We start from the raw sequence: 16,938 nt of genomic DNA, 5'->3' as shown, positions 1-16,938 counted from the left end.
CAAACTCACCTTTGGATTTAGTGATTCATTTTGACTAATTAGCTTCGAGTGATCATAGGTCAAAGGTCAAGGTCACTGAAGGTCACTGTGAGCTTGTTATAATTCTTGTGAACACTGAATCTCAAGATCACCATGAGGGAATTTCCACAAATTTGGCACAAACATCTAAAGGATGAACTAATTCGATTTTGATGGTCAAAGGTCAAGGTCACTGTGACCTTGCATCTGTCTCATTCTTGTAAACACAATATTTTGAGAACACCTTGAGGGACTTTCCTAAGATTTGGCACAAATGTCCACTTGGACTCAAGGACGAACTAATTTGAATTTGATGGTCAAAAGTCACTGTGACCTCACAAAGGTTTTTCACTGTAACTCAAGAATTGATAATTATGGCCACATTTCACACAAATCTCTTGTAGGATAAGATGATGAGGTGATGATATTTGATATTCAAAAGGTCAAAGATCAGCTTCACTGTAACTTCATTGTGTTCTGCAAAGCACTTTTCTGGTACTTACTTAACATCGTGTTTCAGGAACAAAAGGGGAGACTTTTGGTCATATACTGAGTTGGTGACACTAATCTTTAAACTTTGCTAATAGATCATCTGTGCTGCTGGGGGGAGGATGTGTGAAGCATCTATGTTTTCACAGACATGAATATAAACTGTGCAAATTGACTGGCGCACAGAGGCATACGACCACAAGGCAGTAATTTTAGTTCCATGCTTGATAAACACAGATAGACTTGGGCACTTACGAGCATATTAACTGGTTAATGTTACTTCATTTAATCAGGTAGGACACTTGAGTCAGCTCCCTACATCAAACTAGAGGTTTCTTTTTTTAATCCTCACTGCTCACAATGATACTAGAACAGCTGGTAGCCAAACAGGGGAGTTAAAAAAGCAATTCTTTCTTCTCTCACAAAGACATTTGCTCTGAAATAGGGCAGTGGAGTGGGGAGCAGGACTCTCTGGAGGAAAGGAACTTTTTTCTCTCTGAACTGGCTGATCAATGAGATAGAGATCTCGTGGTCAATGTTCCACTCTCCTAAAAGGCACCATGGGATCTGCAGCCCACTTCATCTTTATCATTGGTCTGCTTTGGCTCTGACCGCAGGGACGTGATGCAGGATCATTACTACCACAAATAGAGATCTGGCTTCATGGGCTGAGACTGGGATGAGCCACCGGGCTGGAATGGAGATTGTTGGTTGGGTAGCATTGACTCTCTCATATCTCGGGTTACTCATCTCTCTCTTTTCTCTCCCACAAGGTTTTTGCCTGCTTTTTCTAAATGCCAACAGCTGGTCTCCCAAATCTCCCATAAACCTTTTGGTTCGAAAGGGGATCAGGTAGACATAATAGACTACCACCTGCCCTCTTCAATCTCCTGCCACCCTGCAATGCCACCTTTGCCAACTCCACTCTGGCGTTCCAGCCCTGGCATCACACTTGCTGACTGATGGACAATGTCTCCAACAGCATCTGTTCTCTAATGCTTGGTAGCCAACATAATTCTCTGGATTGCAGTAAGGCTCAATCCAGCCAGGTTTCATGCTTCGTGTTCTGCCATTGGTTGGTTTTCTACACCTGATAATCTCCAAACTGATTAGCTATATCTGACGGTAAATTAACTGTGCTCCGTCTGGCCTCTGCAAAGCTTGTATTCAGCTCACTGAGACTGAGTGGCCGCTGTCCACTTGGCTACGGCGCTTAGTGTTTTCAAGGACAGTTCAGTCTTTCTGCCAAGCGTGTGTTGTATGCTAATTGATAGCCAGGTCAACGTGCGATAATGTAAATGAGTCGCTTCAAGCATCATTGATCAGGGGCCCTAATGCTAGCTTTCCTGCAGCCATTCCTGACACGATCCAGGACCCATAAAAGTGCAGTGATACTTTATTAAAAAGTGTTTTGTTCTGCTGCCCCTCTGAGCCCAAGCCAACAGATGTAGTTGCTCATTATGTCTCTGCTCTCCATATGGCATTCCTGCACATCCGTCTCCCCTTCACCTCCCCTCGCTCAGACCCCCTCCCGGCAGGATCCTGTTAGGTTCACAGCAGACAGGTAGCAGAATGACTTGGGCGCTTGTCAGCTCAACAACCGAGGCAACCCACAGCTTGTTGGACTGGGCAGAAGGGAAATTAGCTTTCTCTTCACTCCAGCTCAGAGTGACGGTCTCCTCACTAATGCCAGGTCAGGTTTGAAACTAGCCTTCTTGAATGTAACCTCGAATTTTCCATTGAAGAGGGGTTATCAGAGGTTATTGGTAAGCTTATACAAAGTAATAAAAAAAATACCCTGTCTCTTTCCAACAGGCAGCCAACAGCACATCAACGGCTTGGCAGTTTGAAAATATGCCAGTTAGTTTTATTCCTTGTTTTAATAGCTAATCTGGGCAGATCAGAGTGCAATCTCAGAGTAATTAAGGCAAGAATAATGTAAGCACATTATAATTGGGTTGAGGTATTTTTGCTGCCAAACAAAGGTGCCTTCTTCTCCCCACTACTCACTGTGTGCGCAGGAGTGTATGAATGTGTGTGTCTGTGTGTGTCTGTGTGTGTGTGCGTGTGTGTTACTTGTGCAAAGCCTGTGTCCTGTGAGAGCTTCCTCATTAAATGCCTGTCAAACCTCTGTCTGCAAACCTGCCAGCCTTTCTGTCACACTGCAGAACACACACACACACACACACACACACACACACACACACACACACACACACACACACACACACACACACGTGCAGACAAGACCACGCAGAATGAGCAGACTCTTTCTGTGTCATGCACACACTGAAAAAGCGACGGACAGGTTGGTACCTTTTGTGGTTAGGGCTGTATGAAAAGGTGCACGATCTGATATCCCCAAGTAAGTGTTGTCCCTGGATCAATGACTAACTTGTTTATCCAGGACTCACATTACAACCAACCATCAGCAGCAATTCTCGATTGTGATGTCATTCACAGTGCGCCGTACAGATACCAGGCCATGAAGAAAAAAGAAAGCGCCTATTTCAAAGCCATTCAAGCAGCAACCCCATGCAGAGATTTGCTCAGATTTTCAGCACATTTTATCACTAAATATGTTTAACCTCTGTTGGACCTATTTAATGGGAATGCAATATGTGTGAATAAATAAAAGTTGCAGGACTTATGGTAACATTAGCTCTATCTGTTTAGCTAAGCTAAACATTAGCTCTACTTGCTTAGCTAAACTAAGCTAAGCTAAGCAGGCTAAAAGGCAGCCTGCTGCTGATGTGTTTTGTATTGGAAGTGTCTTGGATTGCCAAGCCTACGTCTGGTAGTATATTTCTGAAAAAAATGACTTTCTGGCCATACCTGCACCTCAGCAAAGTGTTTTAACCCTTCTTATCATCACAATTTATAGCATAAGCAACTTAATGCATGTGAACTGAAAAATAGACGGGATCCAGAAGTTGTTATCCTGGGCCATGGTGAAGTGTTGGTCCAGCACCACCACCAAGTCAAATTAATCCTGGGCTGTTGTTCTGCTTACCAGGTAGAGCTAATGTTACCACAAGTCCTGTAACTTTTTTTTTTCACACATGTGTATTTCTCATTAAATACAATCCACAAAATTTCCCAACCCTGAAACAGTTTGTAGCCTAAAGGAAGCTGCATTTTAGCCTGCGTAGCTTGGCTTAGTTTAGCTCAGCAGGTAGAGCTAACATTTAGCTTATTTTAGCAGAAAGAGCAAATGTTACATCCTGTTACATCTGTTTTTCACACATATACCTTTCCCATTAAATAGATCCAACATAAATTAAATTAAATTACTAAATAAATATATATTTAGTAATAAAATGTGCTAAAAATTCAAGCATATCTCTGCATGCGGTTGCTGCTTGAATGGCTTTGAAATGGGCGGTTTCTGTTTTCTTCATGGGCAGGTATCTGTAAGGCGTACTGTGAATGACATCACAATTGAGAACTGCTGCTGATTGGTTGGTTGTAATGTGATTACTGGACAAATAAGTAAGTAAGTAAGTCCAGGAACAACACTTACTTGGAGATATCAGATTGTGCATGAAAAGGTGTGTAGAATTAAGGGGCAAAGGTTGGCAGAGATTGTATATAATATTCCTAGCTTTGTTTAAATTAGTTTAAAATCACCTAAAAGTAAGAATCATTGTGTTTTGCCTTATAATGAGCTGTTTACATACACATCGGGAGTGGGTCCACCATGTTCTACCCTAGCCTAGAAAGGACAAATCAAACACCTACTCTAGATGGGGCCATTTGCTATTTCATGTTTTTCACCCCTTACCATAGGCGGAGTCCCTTTTTAATCAATACTTTCTGTGATCCAACCCTTGAGGTGGGTCGGAAGAAATAAAAAAATATATATTTACAATTTTACAATTTTAAAGCATTAAAAAAGCTCAGATCAGAGATTGTCAAAGTTTCAGTGACAAGTGTCAAGTGTCATTTTAGGGAGCCAGCATGTGATTGAGGGCCACATTTTAATGACTTTTTTTAGTGATATACTATTCTACGACTTTTTTTTTTTTTTTTTACATTTTTCATGACTTATATAATGCCTCTTCCACTGTCTTTGAGGGTGTCCTCTCCAATCTCATCAGGTAGTTGCCTGACATGGGAGGGTCACTGGCTTCATCACCTGTGCCTTCCTGGTTACAAAAAATTGCCCCATGTGATAACTCTCTCTTTCCCTTGCCACAGCAGACATCCGTCCTGCATCACTGCCTTTTGGTTTAGCACCTTTAACCTCCACAGCACACTTGACAAACATTCTTGTGTGGCTTTTATTACTGACTTTGCTGATCTATGCACTGCATTGTTCATTTGAGTTAGTTTAATAACTTTTGGTTGTTTTACGTAAATCTCTTGTGTGGACTCCTACGGTTCACATTTACTGGGCCAGTTTGTCCCCCCAATATATATTGTAATTACTGCCTAGGTCTTAATGGTACCTGAGAAAGTCTCCCATCAATGCAGCCACTTGCATTTTTAATGGAGGGCTGTTTGCAATCTGAACACGCAGCTTTTAATACTTGGTGCTAGAAATATATTTCATTTGGCAACCAAAAAGTCTAATACTCAGTTTTAGTCATTACATAATGACTACAGCATAAACAACTTTTATGACTTCCTGATCTAACAGCAAACAAGTACTGCATCTTCTAAATAATAAATGAGAGCCACAATACTCAGCTTTAACTTGAAATGTATTTGTAGCCCACGGAGGCCAAACAATAACAAAGCTAAATGCTGATGTTGTTATTGAATCCCCTGAAACTGTATGTCCTGAGAAATGAACCAATAAAGTGGAGAACACGAGACAGATTGCTTTTGACAACAGAATCAAATTTTAAACTGCTAAATTCAATGAGACCGTTTAATGAGCGCTGATTGCAACCCCTTCACCATCCCTCACTCCCTGTTTATGTCTATTATGTGTGTTTACGTTTCCTTTCCTGCACACGGTTTCCCTCGTCTCAGCCTCGGTGTCACTCACTTCATTGCTCTCCTCATCCATCAGTCAGACTATCAGCCTCCCTCGATCCCTCTCTCTGTTCCCTCCCTTTTTCTGTCTTTTACTTGCACTTAGTCTCCCTGTCCTCACCCACCCTTCATTCCCCTGGCACACGCCTGTCTTGCTCCACAGCAGTCACCATGGTATTTATTTCTATTTACAGTGAAGCTAGCAGATTATTAAAAGCGGAGCGGTTACCTTGGGCTTTATTGTTTGCCTGAGATTTTCCTCCCCTCACAATTTTCAAATGTAATTAGTTTCACTCCCACACCAATAGTACAACTGCCCTGAGCAGATGCTTTTAAAAGACACTTCCATCTAATTTTAAATTACAGCTTGTTTACTACTATCTACACGTTGTTTACATTGCCTCTTATTATTGTCTGTGCTTTAGCAAAAGGCAACACTTACTTGAATGTAACTGTTGTCTCTTCTTATAAAATTGCAATAAATAAGTAAAAACATGTTACAAAAATATTTGTAGATCACAGGCATCAGACATCAACTCCAAAACCCACCTTTTGTGGTTGTATATGCTGCCAGGAGGCGTCAGTTTTTAACGTGGCCAGACTGCACCTTTCCCAGTGCTATGATACCTGCAGGTCAGCTGTGTGGCACCTGTCACCACCAGTAATTTAGTTTTAAACATGTGGGTAACGACGCAATTTAAGGAGTTGGAAAGTCCCTATGGGGTGGATGGAGGTGGCAATGAATGGCTCCAAAAACCTCTGGACTTTAACCTGGGAGTCCGATGTTTGCTTCCCGCATGAATGTTGCCTGCCCTTATGCGTAACTTTAAATCTTAATAAAATTAAACTGGTGAGTAAATATAAAAGTGCAGCCTCCACACAGTTTTCATGAATGTTGAAGTTAACAATAGAGACCAAAATCACTTTTTTGTATCAGACTATTAACATTTTTATTTATGCTTTAAATTTGGGCATTTTAACATGGTGCTGCATAACTGACTTCTGGAGTTAGCCTCAATTGACCATTACAGGAACTGTAATTTTTCAGCTTTGAAAGTTGCCGCTTGACTCAGTCACATACATGAAGAATAAGACCACCTTTACAAAATAGATTTTTACGGAAACATGTTTCAATCATAAAAAATTAATGGCTTAATCAGTCACGGCAGATGGTGGAAAGCTGAGGCCAGTAAAGCACTGTGGGCGTGCAAAAACTACAGACAAATAGAACCTGTAAGCAGCATTGATCTGGTAGTTAAAAAAAAGCAGTGAACACACCATTGGCATATTGGCTATGAGACACTTAGGGGAACTGCAGAGCTGTTCATTCTCTGTGGGTTTGCCATTTCACATTTAGCATAGTCATTTAATCCATTTTTTTTTTTCAAAAATACTGATTGGCACAGCTTTAACAATTACCACAAACCCAAACAAAGAATAGCATTGTCCACAACAGTAAATCAAAGTCATAATTTGTGATAAAATGTGCCAGTTTGGCATTCAGTCAACTCACTGTAAATTAGTACTCAGGACTGCTGGCATGGCGAACGTGTGAGTTTTCTACCGAGCTTCACTGAAAGTGATGCAGCTGTTCGGTTCAGAGTCTTTGAAGCTGTGCCCTGCAAAGACACATGTAGGAAAGATTTTTCTGTTTTTATTTTTGGGATTAATCGACCAGCGGAGTGACTGATACTAGCTGTTGGTTGCAGATAAGAAGTCTGGCAAGCGACTTTGATGTGGCAGACAACTTGCTGTTAGTAATGTGGAGATTGATTTTCTTTGCTTGGTGTACCCCTGTTTTAACTCAAGTCTTGATTCAGAACACTTTGTCACTCCACTACATGAGGAGGATAGTGACTGCCGTAGTTTAACAACCAATTAATCATATTGCTCCAACCAGGGGGAAATGTTTTAAGGCATGATGTATGGATAAGGCCATGCTTTAAGCTACGTTTAGCCAGCAGCTCCCTTGTGAATGCTAAATACTAAAAGCTATGGTTAAAATAGAGTGAGAATCATTGCAGATTAAGTGAACCTTTGCATTTTAATGAAATGTTTCCAGTAAATATGTTTTTATGGAAAATTATCAGGATGTCTAATTAAATATTTGTGTGAGTCGATGCTGCATGCTGTGGAACTTGATGATGAATCAAGAGTTGTAGCCAAGTATTTCCCCAGAGATGCAGGCGAATGGAGCAATAGGGTCCAATGGGCCAATAGGATGGAAAAGGACAAAAAGTATGTATCTGTGTGTGTGTGTGTGTGTGTGTGTGTGTGTGTGTGTGTGTGTGTGTGTGTGTGTGTGTGTGTGAATATGCGTGAATTTGTGTAAGCTGCTTCCTAAGCCCCTTGCTGCCTCAGATACAGCCTATCGAAGCATGTCAGGTTTTTAAGTGAAAAGGGTCAGGAAGCACCAAACTCCAGTGCTGAAAAGGAAAGAAAAAGGGCATGGAAAAAGGGGCAACTGGGGAAATAAAGGGGTAAATAATCTGTGGTATGCAGAGAGACAGGAGAGAAAGAGACAGAAATGAGAAAAAGATAGTGAGAAATTGTCCAAATGCTACAGGGAAAATGAAGGACACACCTGAACAGGGGCACATTTCCCCAGTGTAGTGTACAACTATTACCCAGGTTTTAGGACTCCTTGAGAGGTCTGAATGCCGTTCCAGCAGGGGCTGTCAGTATTGGACGCACCTCCATCCATCCAGACACCCGGGGACTCCATTACACCCTGATGGGCAGGGATGGAAAACCAATCGAGGGGATATGGGGACGAGGGAGAAACCAATGTATGGGCGCTGGGAACCACACAGACAGGCAATCTGCCATGATGAAGAGGCTCCCTTCCCTGTCCCTCCTCTCGGACCCAGCATGTCCTCCCTCATCCCCTTCAAGCCCCACTGCGCTCTACTGCAATGCCTTGGCAGCTGACCGACCCGACACCTGCCACACTCATTCGCACTCTCCGTCTGCCCCGTTTTTTCTCCTCCCAGGCCTAACTGTAATTCCTGGCAGCATGTATCGGTTCACATCATCACACGGAGAACTGAAGCAGAGATGGATTTCATTGGAGGCAAATAGATGGGCGACATGTTTGAATTGGGGTGGAATGTAATTTATGATTTTCTTGAAGTTCAGCAGATTTGTGAGTGGCTCCATTCGAGATTTGTTGCTGTGCTCAGGGAACGTGGAAGGCTGCAAAGTTAGCTGCAGTGTACTTAACCTCCCCTCCGACAGTGGAGACCAGTCTGTGCTAGGCATACCTGTTAGTGCAGTGGGGGTGGTATGATAAATTCATTAGGGGCAGCTAAGCAATACAGATATTTATACAGCAACAGCAAATCTACGGTGTGAAAACACAGCAATCAATCTCACTGAAGACTGTATGCCTCACAGTGGGGCTCGGATAGAAGAATTGTGTATTTATTGATTCTTACTGAAGGCTTGGCTGGCTTTTCTTTTACTTAGTCCTTGTGTCTGATCTTTGCTCTGACTGTTGGCAATGCACGCGCATTTTAACACATTTAACACGTGTTTCTGCTTGCTATTTTTTCCAGTTGATATATTCAGTCTCATTTTAAGTGTATTTATTGAGTAGGTGTGGATATGGCTTTCAGATATAGCCTACAGGGCAGTCTGTCTTTATTTATTTTTTATTTTTTGGATTGAGATACATTTTCTGTTGTTTTGACTTGTCCAGCAGCACATTAATTCCCCCCACCCAAAAGACCATGTGTTTATTAATTACACACCCCATGTTAGTTGAATTTGTAAAGAGAATTTTGTTTTAATCGCATGCCTCTGCTGAATGAAAAATGGAAAAACAGATACAATTCTTAATGAATCATGGGTGACTCATTTAGTAACAGAACTATATCAAAACATCTGTTTAAAAACTGAATCCAAATTAACTTGGACTGAATCCAAATTAACTTTTTAAAACACTAGAATACCATTTGGGACCTCCTTGAAAATGAAATGCTACATCTCAAGGGGCTATCCTTTAATAAATTCAAATTCAAATTCATAGTCACACATTAATACATACTAACAGGCTGCGGCAGCGGTAGACTAGCAGCTCTGTATTCAGCAAGGTAAAATGACTGTTTTTGTCAGTGGAGTGTGGCTTTGAAGAGGATGTAGATAAGTTTCACTTTCAGTTCAGTTCCCTGTTGGAAAGGGCTGTCTGTTTGTAAAGCACTAAGCATAACTGAAAAAATAAGACCTTGATTATACAGGAGTTGTGTGAGAGTTCAGACACAGATATTTTGTTATTGTTTTGCTGCTGTTAAATGCGAACCCCTTTGACTTAAATTCATCAAGAATCATCTCTGTTTTTGGATTCTTTGTTCACCTTGGACACATGCCAGAAAGAAATGTTTTCTTTACAAATTCACTGAACAGAGGAGAGTTGCTGATATACAAATAATCATTTGGTTGATAAATTATTCTTTAAAGCCAGCAATTTATAGCTTCAAGCAAGGACATAAACTGTTAAATATGAAATCTGTATTTACTTATTTAAGTATATGTTTGATAGTCCCATTCTGTTAATCTGATATGGATGCACACAGCCTCAAATTTAAACTAAGAATTGGTGCCTTTGCCTCATCCTCAACATTTTCTTCCATGTGCTGCAGTACAAAGCAAATTCTCCATATTGTAACATGTGAATCAGTGCATACAACGTACATCCTCCAATGTTTGATTTTTGTTTCACTGAGTGGAATGAACAGTAAATGTTTGGACCTGTTTGGTCGTCTATGAACATCACTGATAATGGTTGCTCTTTTTTTCCTTGTTCACTAACCAAACAGCACTAATAAATATCCCCTAAACAAAACAGATATAGCACCTCAAACTTTGGACAATAATGCTGCAATATCATGTTTGTGTTTCAAAAGTGTCACCTTAAAAACACAGTTGAGCTGCTCCACAGTCATTCGGGTAAACAAATGTTTTGTAACAGTGGGTGAGGGGGTGTTATGCTGAAGATTTCTCTAACAAGGGCTTGTTCGTGTGGGTGGAACAAAAATAAGTTTTTAGATCCATACTTGTACTTAACAGGAGCTTCAGTGCCTCAGTCACTGAAAATATGTGTATTTTGAATATGCACATTGCCGTAGACCCCTGGGTTATCCTTGCTTGCAATTTATCATAACAGATTAAACCGATTTCTACAGAGCTATTCTTTCTTCTAGCTGTCTGCTCACATTGTACTATTTTTATTCTGCAGTTCACACTTGAGTTTTCTCTTGTTGTGATCTTGTTTACGGTTGTCCTGTCTGCAGACGTCTGCTGCATTTTCAAACATGAATGCAAAATGTCAATCAACCGCAAATGATTAAAATGCAACAGGTAGTCTGACATCAGCGTCTCTGTGCAGGTGCCCTATGTCAAGGTCGCTCCAGAGGACATTCTGAAGGTTCAGTTCCCCCGCTTCACCACTCTGGACCTGAGGCCAACCAACACTGACATCAGCCTGGCTGTGGCCGGCCTTCTCACCTTCTTTAACAGCACCACCGCCTGCCTCATCTGTGCACAGGCTGACTGTGAGTACAACGTTCACACCCTCATGACAAAGTACACGATAATACACACACCCGGGGAGAATCTGCCAACAAAGTGCAAACATTTTTGTTAAATGTGTGCTACCCTTTAACACGTGTTAGCACACATGAACTTCTTACACGCATGCTGACTGTGTTCTGACAACAGATGCATTGCTTATCAACATCTCACCCTGTGACACGCTCCCCTCTGAAGCAGCTGCTGCACTCCACAGCTAAAACTCCCTCACAGCAATGTGCCCGACATCTGCATCCCAAAATAAATCACATCCACTGCAGAATCCCTTTTCAACATCATCATCATCCTTAAATTAGAATAATGATATTTCACATTACACTGTGTCATGTATAATCCGTCTCCAACATTCAGCGTGTAATGTCTGCAAGACTGGGCATACTCTTAAAACACAGCATTGCCGATGATCAAAACGCATCTAAGACAGAAGAGAAGGAACGAGGATGGGGTTTGCAGCTGCATCCACCAATGATCTGACCGCCTCCCTGTCAAAGACACTCGTTAGATTGTGAAAATACTAAACTGAATGACCTTAAAAAAAGCTTGAAAATCTCCTCGAGGGGAAGTTATTTTCGTAAATAGAGAGGAAGATTTAATCATGGCCTGTTCCCACCCTCTTGTAGTCCGGCAAGCAGTAATTACAACTTCCTAGACAAAGGCACCGTGACCCTGAATGGCACCCGCTAACCTTTTTCCTAATCAGCACAAGGCTTTGAAGAAAGGAAATAGGCTTGAGACATCATCCGTGTGTCAGACAGCAGAGAGATGGCAATGAGCCACTGTGAACCGCCCACCCCACCTATCTCAATTCTCAGTTCTTCTGCCTTTCAACTTCCTCTTTGACTATCTCTTGGTCTTTACTCTGCATTCTCCTTTCATTCATAACCTTTAAGTTCTGTGTGTTAAACTAAAACTTGTGGGTTTTTAGAGCTTTTCATGCAAAGTCAGTCATAGCAAATTAATGCAAATGTAAGGCTACCATTGTAGAAACAATTTCTTTTGATCTTTTTTTCCCAGTGTGCCAAAAACAGCATTCAGTTAGGCTATTTACTAAAAGAAAATTCTGTTTATCTAGTGGAAGTTTAACCCAAACTCATTACCCAACCTATTATAAGGGTCAAAAATGTATCATTGGTTGTTTTTCCTTCTAGGTCTGCCTGTACCTGTCAGTCATTATCCCAATTCAGGGCTCAGATCCTGTTTCTGTGACATTTATTCCACTGAGAGTTGATTAATACAGCTCTGGCAAGAATAGTGATAACAAGTGAACCTTTTAGGCACCCTCTGACTTTAATATTGGTGAGTTTGGGGAAAAGAAACTCATTTTAACATTACTTTTCTTTTTCCCTCTGGATGTGTGTGGGTGTGCAGGTTGGTGGGGTGGTTCTTATTCTGTGTGAGTGGGCTAAGAGAGGACTGGAAAGGAAATTAAATGAAATGAAAAGAAATGAAATGAGGGGAGATGAGAGGCAGATAGAAAAGAACCAAGGGGAGTCCGAAACGAGAGAGGAGAGGGGAGCGGAGCAGAGGAGAGGATGCTATTCGGAAGATGTGGCAGAGGTGAAATGTAGTGATTGGGGTGAGGAAAGGGGAGGAGGTAACCACGCTGGGATTATACACTGGCAACAACAGTGAGACAGTCCAGGAAATGACGCGGCTGTATTGATTGCACCCTCTCATGTGACCCTCATTCATTCAATAGAAAATGCAGCAAATGGCAGCGTGCCTGGATTTATGTGTGTGTTTGTATCCGTGCATGTGTGTGTAAAGGTCTGCATTCAGCAATAGCTTAAGTTGAAACCCATTTGACACTGGCTCCGGCTGGCCCCGCCCCGCCCCGTCGGCTCACGCAGTTGGTCGGTTGGCAGCCTGCTGTCGGTGGCTCGTCCACATGTGCCGGCCTCATTAATCACCCAAGCCAGTGACAGCCTAATAGAGCGTGGCCAATTCATGAATATTTTCCAGCCATGGCTGAGGAGGCAGGAGTGGAGGTGGAGCTGTGCCCACAGGCACAGTGCACACCAGGACAGACATTAATCTAGCTAACCTCCACTATCGATGGAGGTGTGAACATGAAGCGGACGCGGCACTACCTCTGGCTCAGAAAACTGCCCATGTGGTTGGATTTGTCGACCTGCTGGGTTGCCCCACATGTTGTGTGGCTGTGGCCTGTGGTAAATGAAAAGAGACACATGCATGCACGTTCACTGTGGAAACCGCACTCATTCACATGCATGCTGTTCCAGCGCTGTGCTACATTAGGGAGGTGATTGGTGCAGCTGTCAGGATGCTGAAAGAGAACATCCCATAAGTACTGAAGTTAGAACTGTCCCTCCCAACTCCCTTACAGTCAAGATGGCGACAGTGATTATGAAACAGGGGTTTTCTTTCATCTTCATAGTGGATCATAAGATATCGGGAATGGAGTTATATTCTGGATATTTTTAGAGTTCAAAATGAGACAAAACATTTCTGTTAATGTTAGTTGTGAAACCACGATGAAGGCCAAAATGTGGCCTGAAAGAGATGGTAAGGCTTTTTGTTTTTAGCCGAGTAAATCTCCAAAAATGCTGTTTGATTTTGTTCATCACTTGTGGCCCCTCCAGCCGATTAAGAGCAGTTAGGAGTCAGAAGTCAATAGATGGGTTGCCATTAACCCTCAAATTGCGCATATTGAAATTGCGAATATAAAATCCACCTAAAGGAAACAAGCCAATATCGAAAAAACTGTCATGTTATAGCAAAAAACATTTTTACACTCACAGAGGTGGTATTTCTATTATTCTATTTTTATTTATATGATCTTAAACAGCCATATTTTGCAAAACTGCAATGGAAAAACTTTTTTTTCTTTTTTCACTGTTACAAGTCACATTATGCTGTGGCTATACTTGCTTGCATATCACGCCTATGTTCCCTTTGATTGTAAATAATGATGGCCAGTGTATTTCTAAGGCACTGATGACAGCTAGTGCAGTGGCTGCAATAGGAATAAACCTGCTGATGTTTTGAACATCCATCACCATGCTTCTTGGAATGTTTTCACAAGAGGAGAAGTGGCATAACATTGTGAGAAAAGTCATATAACATCAGTCAGTGGAAACGCAGTCATCTTGCAATTGTGTTTTATTGACATTTCACAAATTTTGCTTAATTTTTGTATCACTCTGTAATGGAAGCCCGCCTACTGACGGCATTAAAAAGGTCAGAAAACAGGTTTTTCGACAATATTGAATCACTGCAACCACAAGGCCCTTGACTATACAGTCATATAAATGGGCACTAAAATATTAGGCTGCTTGGTCCAGTAGTTTGCGAGCTGCTATGGACAGACAGATGTGCACATGCACATACACGCCCATATGCATGATTCCTGCCAGACTTATGTCGGGCATAGACAACAATGCCTTTTTCTACTTGTTGTGTATCATGTTTCCACCACAACCTGTTTTTATTTTTTTATTCACACAATGTTGTGTGTGCTAATGGGCTTTTTCCTGGTGTTGATTGCATGCCCTTGTCATCTAATAAATTACAATTCTCCATTACTCACAGTTTCTAGGGCCGACCTTGTGTCTCTGCATATTCAGTATTACCATCACAAACCTGTAATCAGTGTTAGTCAGGTGGAAGAGACATCTCAGTGACTTGTGAAGAGGATTCTATACAAAGGTGTAAGAATGACGGGAACATGGTAATTGCAGGGGATAGTCGTAATGACTAATAATTCTGTAATGTAATTATGCTATGGCTTCTAATAATCCTGATAAAGGCGTCGATGTCAGTCGTCAAAGTGATGGTGTTGGCAATGGTGCCAGAAGTAGCAGCACTTTGTAGTTTTCAAAGCTTTACATTGAATAGATGGAAGGCAGCGTTAGACTCCTGGTTTCAATGAGTTGACTTGAGTTGACTCAGTAAAGTGACATTTTGGATCTGTGGGTGGAACTTGCATTCAAAGGTACGAATGTTGAGTAAAACGTGAAGCCTATACTTATATTTTCTATCATATTAAAAAAAGGCCTCTGACTGATTCACTAAGTTTGTGGACCACTGAATATTTTGAGGGTTTGCTTTTTATATTTTGGCATTTAAACTCAAAATGCGCATAAAGAAACAGGTGGATGGAAACCAAGCTTGTGACATTCAGGGTTTGAATCCAGCATGAAGCTTTTATCCCTTGCTATCTTCCCCCATAATTTATATCACTATTTCCTTTACTTTTAAGACAAAATAAAAAAGCCAGGGACCTTTCAAATAGAAGTATCACTTGTGATAAACTGTGAGGTGTTTTTTCCAGTGTATCAGGTTCACCTGAACTTTGCTATTTTTGCCTTTTTGCCATTTACTCAAAGCGTCTACCATGGTTGTTTTTGCAGTTGAGTACTTCCACCTGTCACACGGTAATATCACACTCAAATGAAGCTCACTGCAGGTTAAATCACTTGTGGTTTCTAGGGTGCTGTATGAAGAATGAATAGAAATGCTTTTTGCAGGGACAACAGGAATGATCATCAGCATTAGATCAGCACCACTATCGTAATAGGTGGATTATTGATGGTTGTACTTTTATTGTTATTTGGGTTAATGGGAAGGGGAATACACTCAGACATACTTTAAATGTTTTTGCACTTGATATTGCCTACAACATTTCAAAGTGATGCCCCCCAATGGTGGCAAAGTCATAAAAGTAGGTCTTACTCTCTGCTCAAGGCTAAATGATGAGTCATCATCATAATGTACAGCTGTCATCAGGCCTTTTGGGTCTGTGTTAAAAGCTTCGTCTGTGACCGAAGGTTTCATTATACATTATTCACCTACAGCTGTCAAGGTGTTCATATTCAGCCGCTGTACTACATTTACAGTGTTTTGTGCATGTGTAAGTGTCTGTGGTAGCGTGTGCACACGGGTGCGCGTGTGCATGCAGAGGACCCTGTGGTAGCAGTGTGTGAAAGGTAAATTAGTGGTTGCCTGACTTGAATGTCAACACTCACCTTTATCTATGTGCCTGACAGTCTGAGCCGTGTGTCATCCATGTCAATGAGGTGGTAACTAACCTAGAAGTTTATACCTGAAAACTTGTGAGGATCCTCTTAATATAATGCATTCCCTAGATATAAATCTTAACTTCATAACGTGTGCCCAACCACCACATTCATTCCTACCTTTGAGTTCAAATCCTTGAAGGGTTACTTGACACCTGCTCTGATGGGTGTGGGTGGAAGTGTGGGGTTTTTTTTCACCTCTAACCACACCCAACAGTGATTTGAAGGGGTCCTGGGGTCCATGTGTACATTATTGCAGCAAGGTCAGATGTTAAACCACTTCTTTTTTTATTTCTTATTTGTTTACCTCAAGTTGTGCTATGTAGCAGTTTTTTGTTCCTATTTTGTTTTGTGCACTGGTGATGATGCACCACTGTTTCACTAATCTTGAGGTTGTGGTAATGTTAGGAACACAGCAATGCGCCGGTATATGCAAGAAAAAAAATGCAAGGTAATAAACCTAAGCTTGAATGTGAACATTACAACATTTCAAGTATGTAAAGTATAGATGAGGGTGGAAATGCACATGTTAGATTTCAAGGATACACTGTGTGTTTTGGTGAAAAGCACTAAATGTAAACTTATTTTTTTAACAAGAAAACTACACTGAGCACCAATATTTATTTATTTTTATGAGGATTTCAGTCCAGGTTTCTAGTGGTAACTACTTTTGTTGAGTTTGCTTTACAGTAAAATCCTTATTGAGCGATTTTTTTTACATAAAGCAGTGGCAGTACAAAATATTTGGTTTGCATTTGCAGTAGCTTACCACAGTACCGATACAGCTAATGAGGAGCCATCAGTTTACTGCAAGGCTGAT

General features: G+C 41.3%; 1 protein-coding gene across 5 annotated transcripts in view; it reads left to right on the top strand.

Annotated features, from left to right (window-relative positions):
• The window catches only part of grik4 (glutamate receptor, ionotropic, kainate 4), a 391,090-nt gene that overhangs the window by 255,445 nt on the left and 118,707 nt on the right, over nucleotides 1-16,938 (top strand). For all 5 annotated transcript variants that reach the window (XM_088078927.1, XM_088078926.1, XM_088078929.1 and 2 more), the window contains one exon: nucleotides 10,877-11,042. In XM_088078927.1, the coding sequence (XP_087935053.1) occupies nucleotides 10,877-11,042 (166 nt within the window). The remainder of the gene's footprint in view (nucleotides 1-10,876; nucleotides 11,043-16,938) is intronic.

Source organism: Plectropomus leopardus, chromosome 6, assembly GCF_026936395.1.
Source record: "Plectropomus leopardus strain MGB_pleo_1.0 chromosome 6, ASM2693639v1, whole genome shotgun sequence".
Taxonomy (NCBI): Eukaryota; Metazoa; Chordata; class Actinopteri; order Perciformes; family Serranidae; genus Plectropomus; species Plectropomus leopardus.
This window is presented reverse-complemented; position numbering and strand designations above follow the sequence as displayed.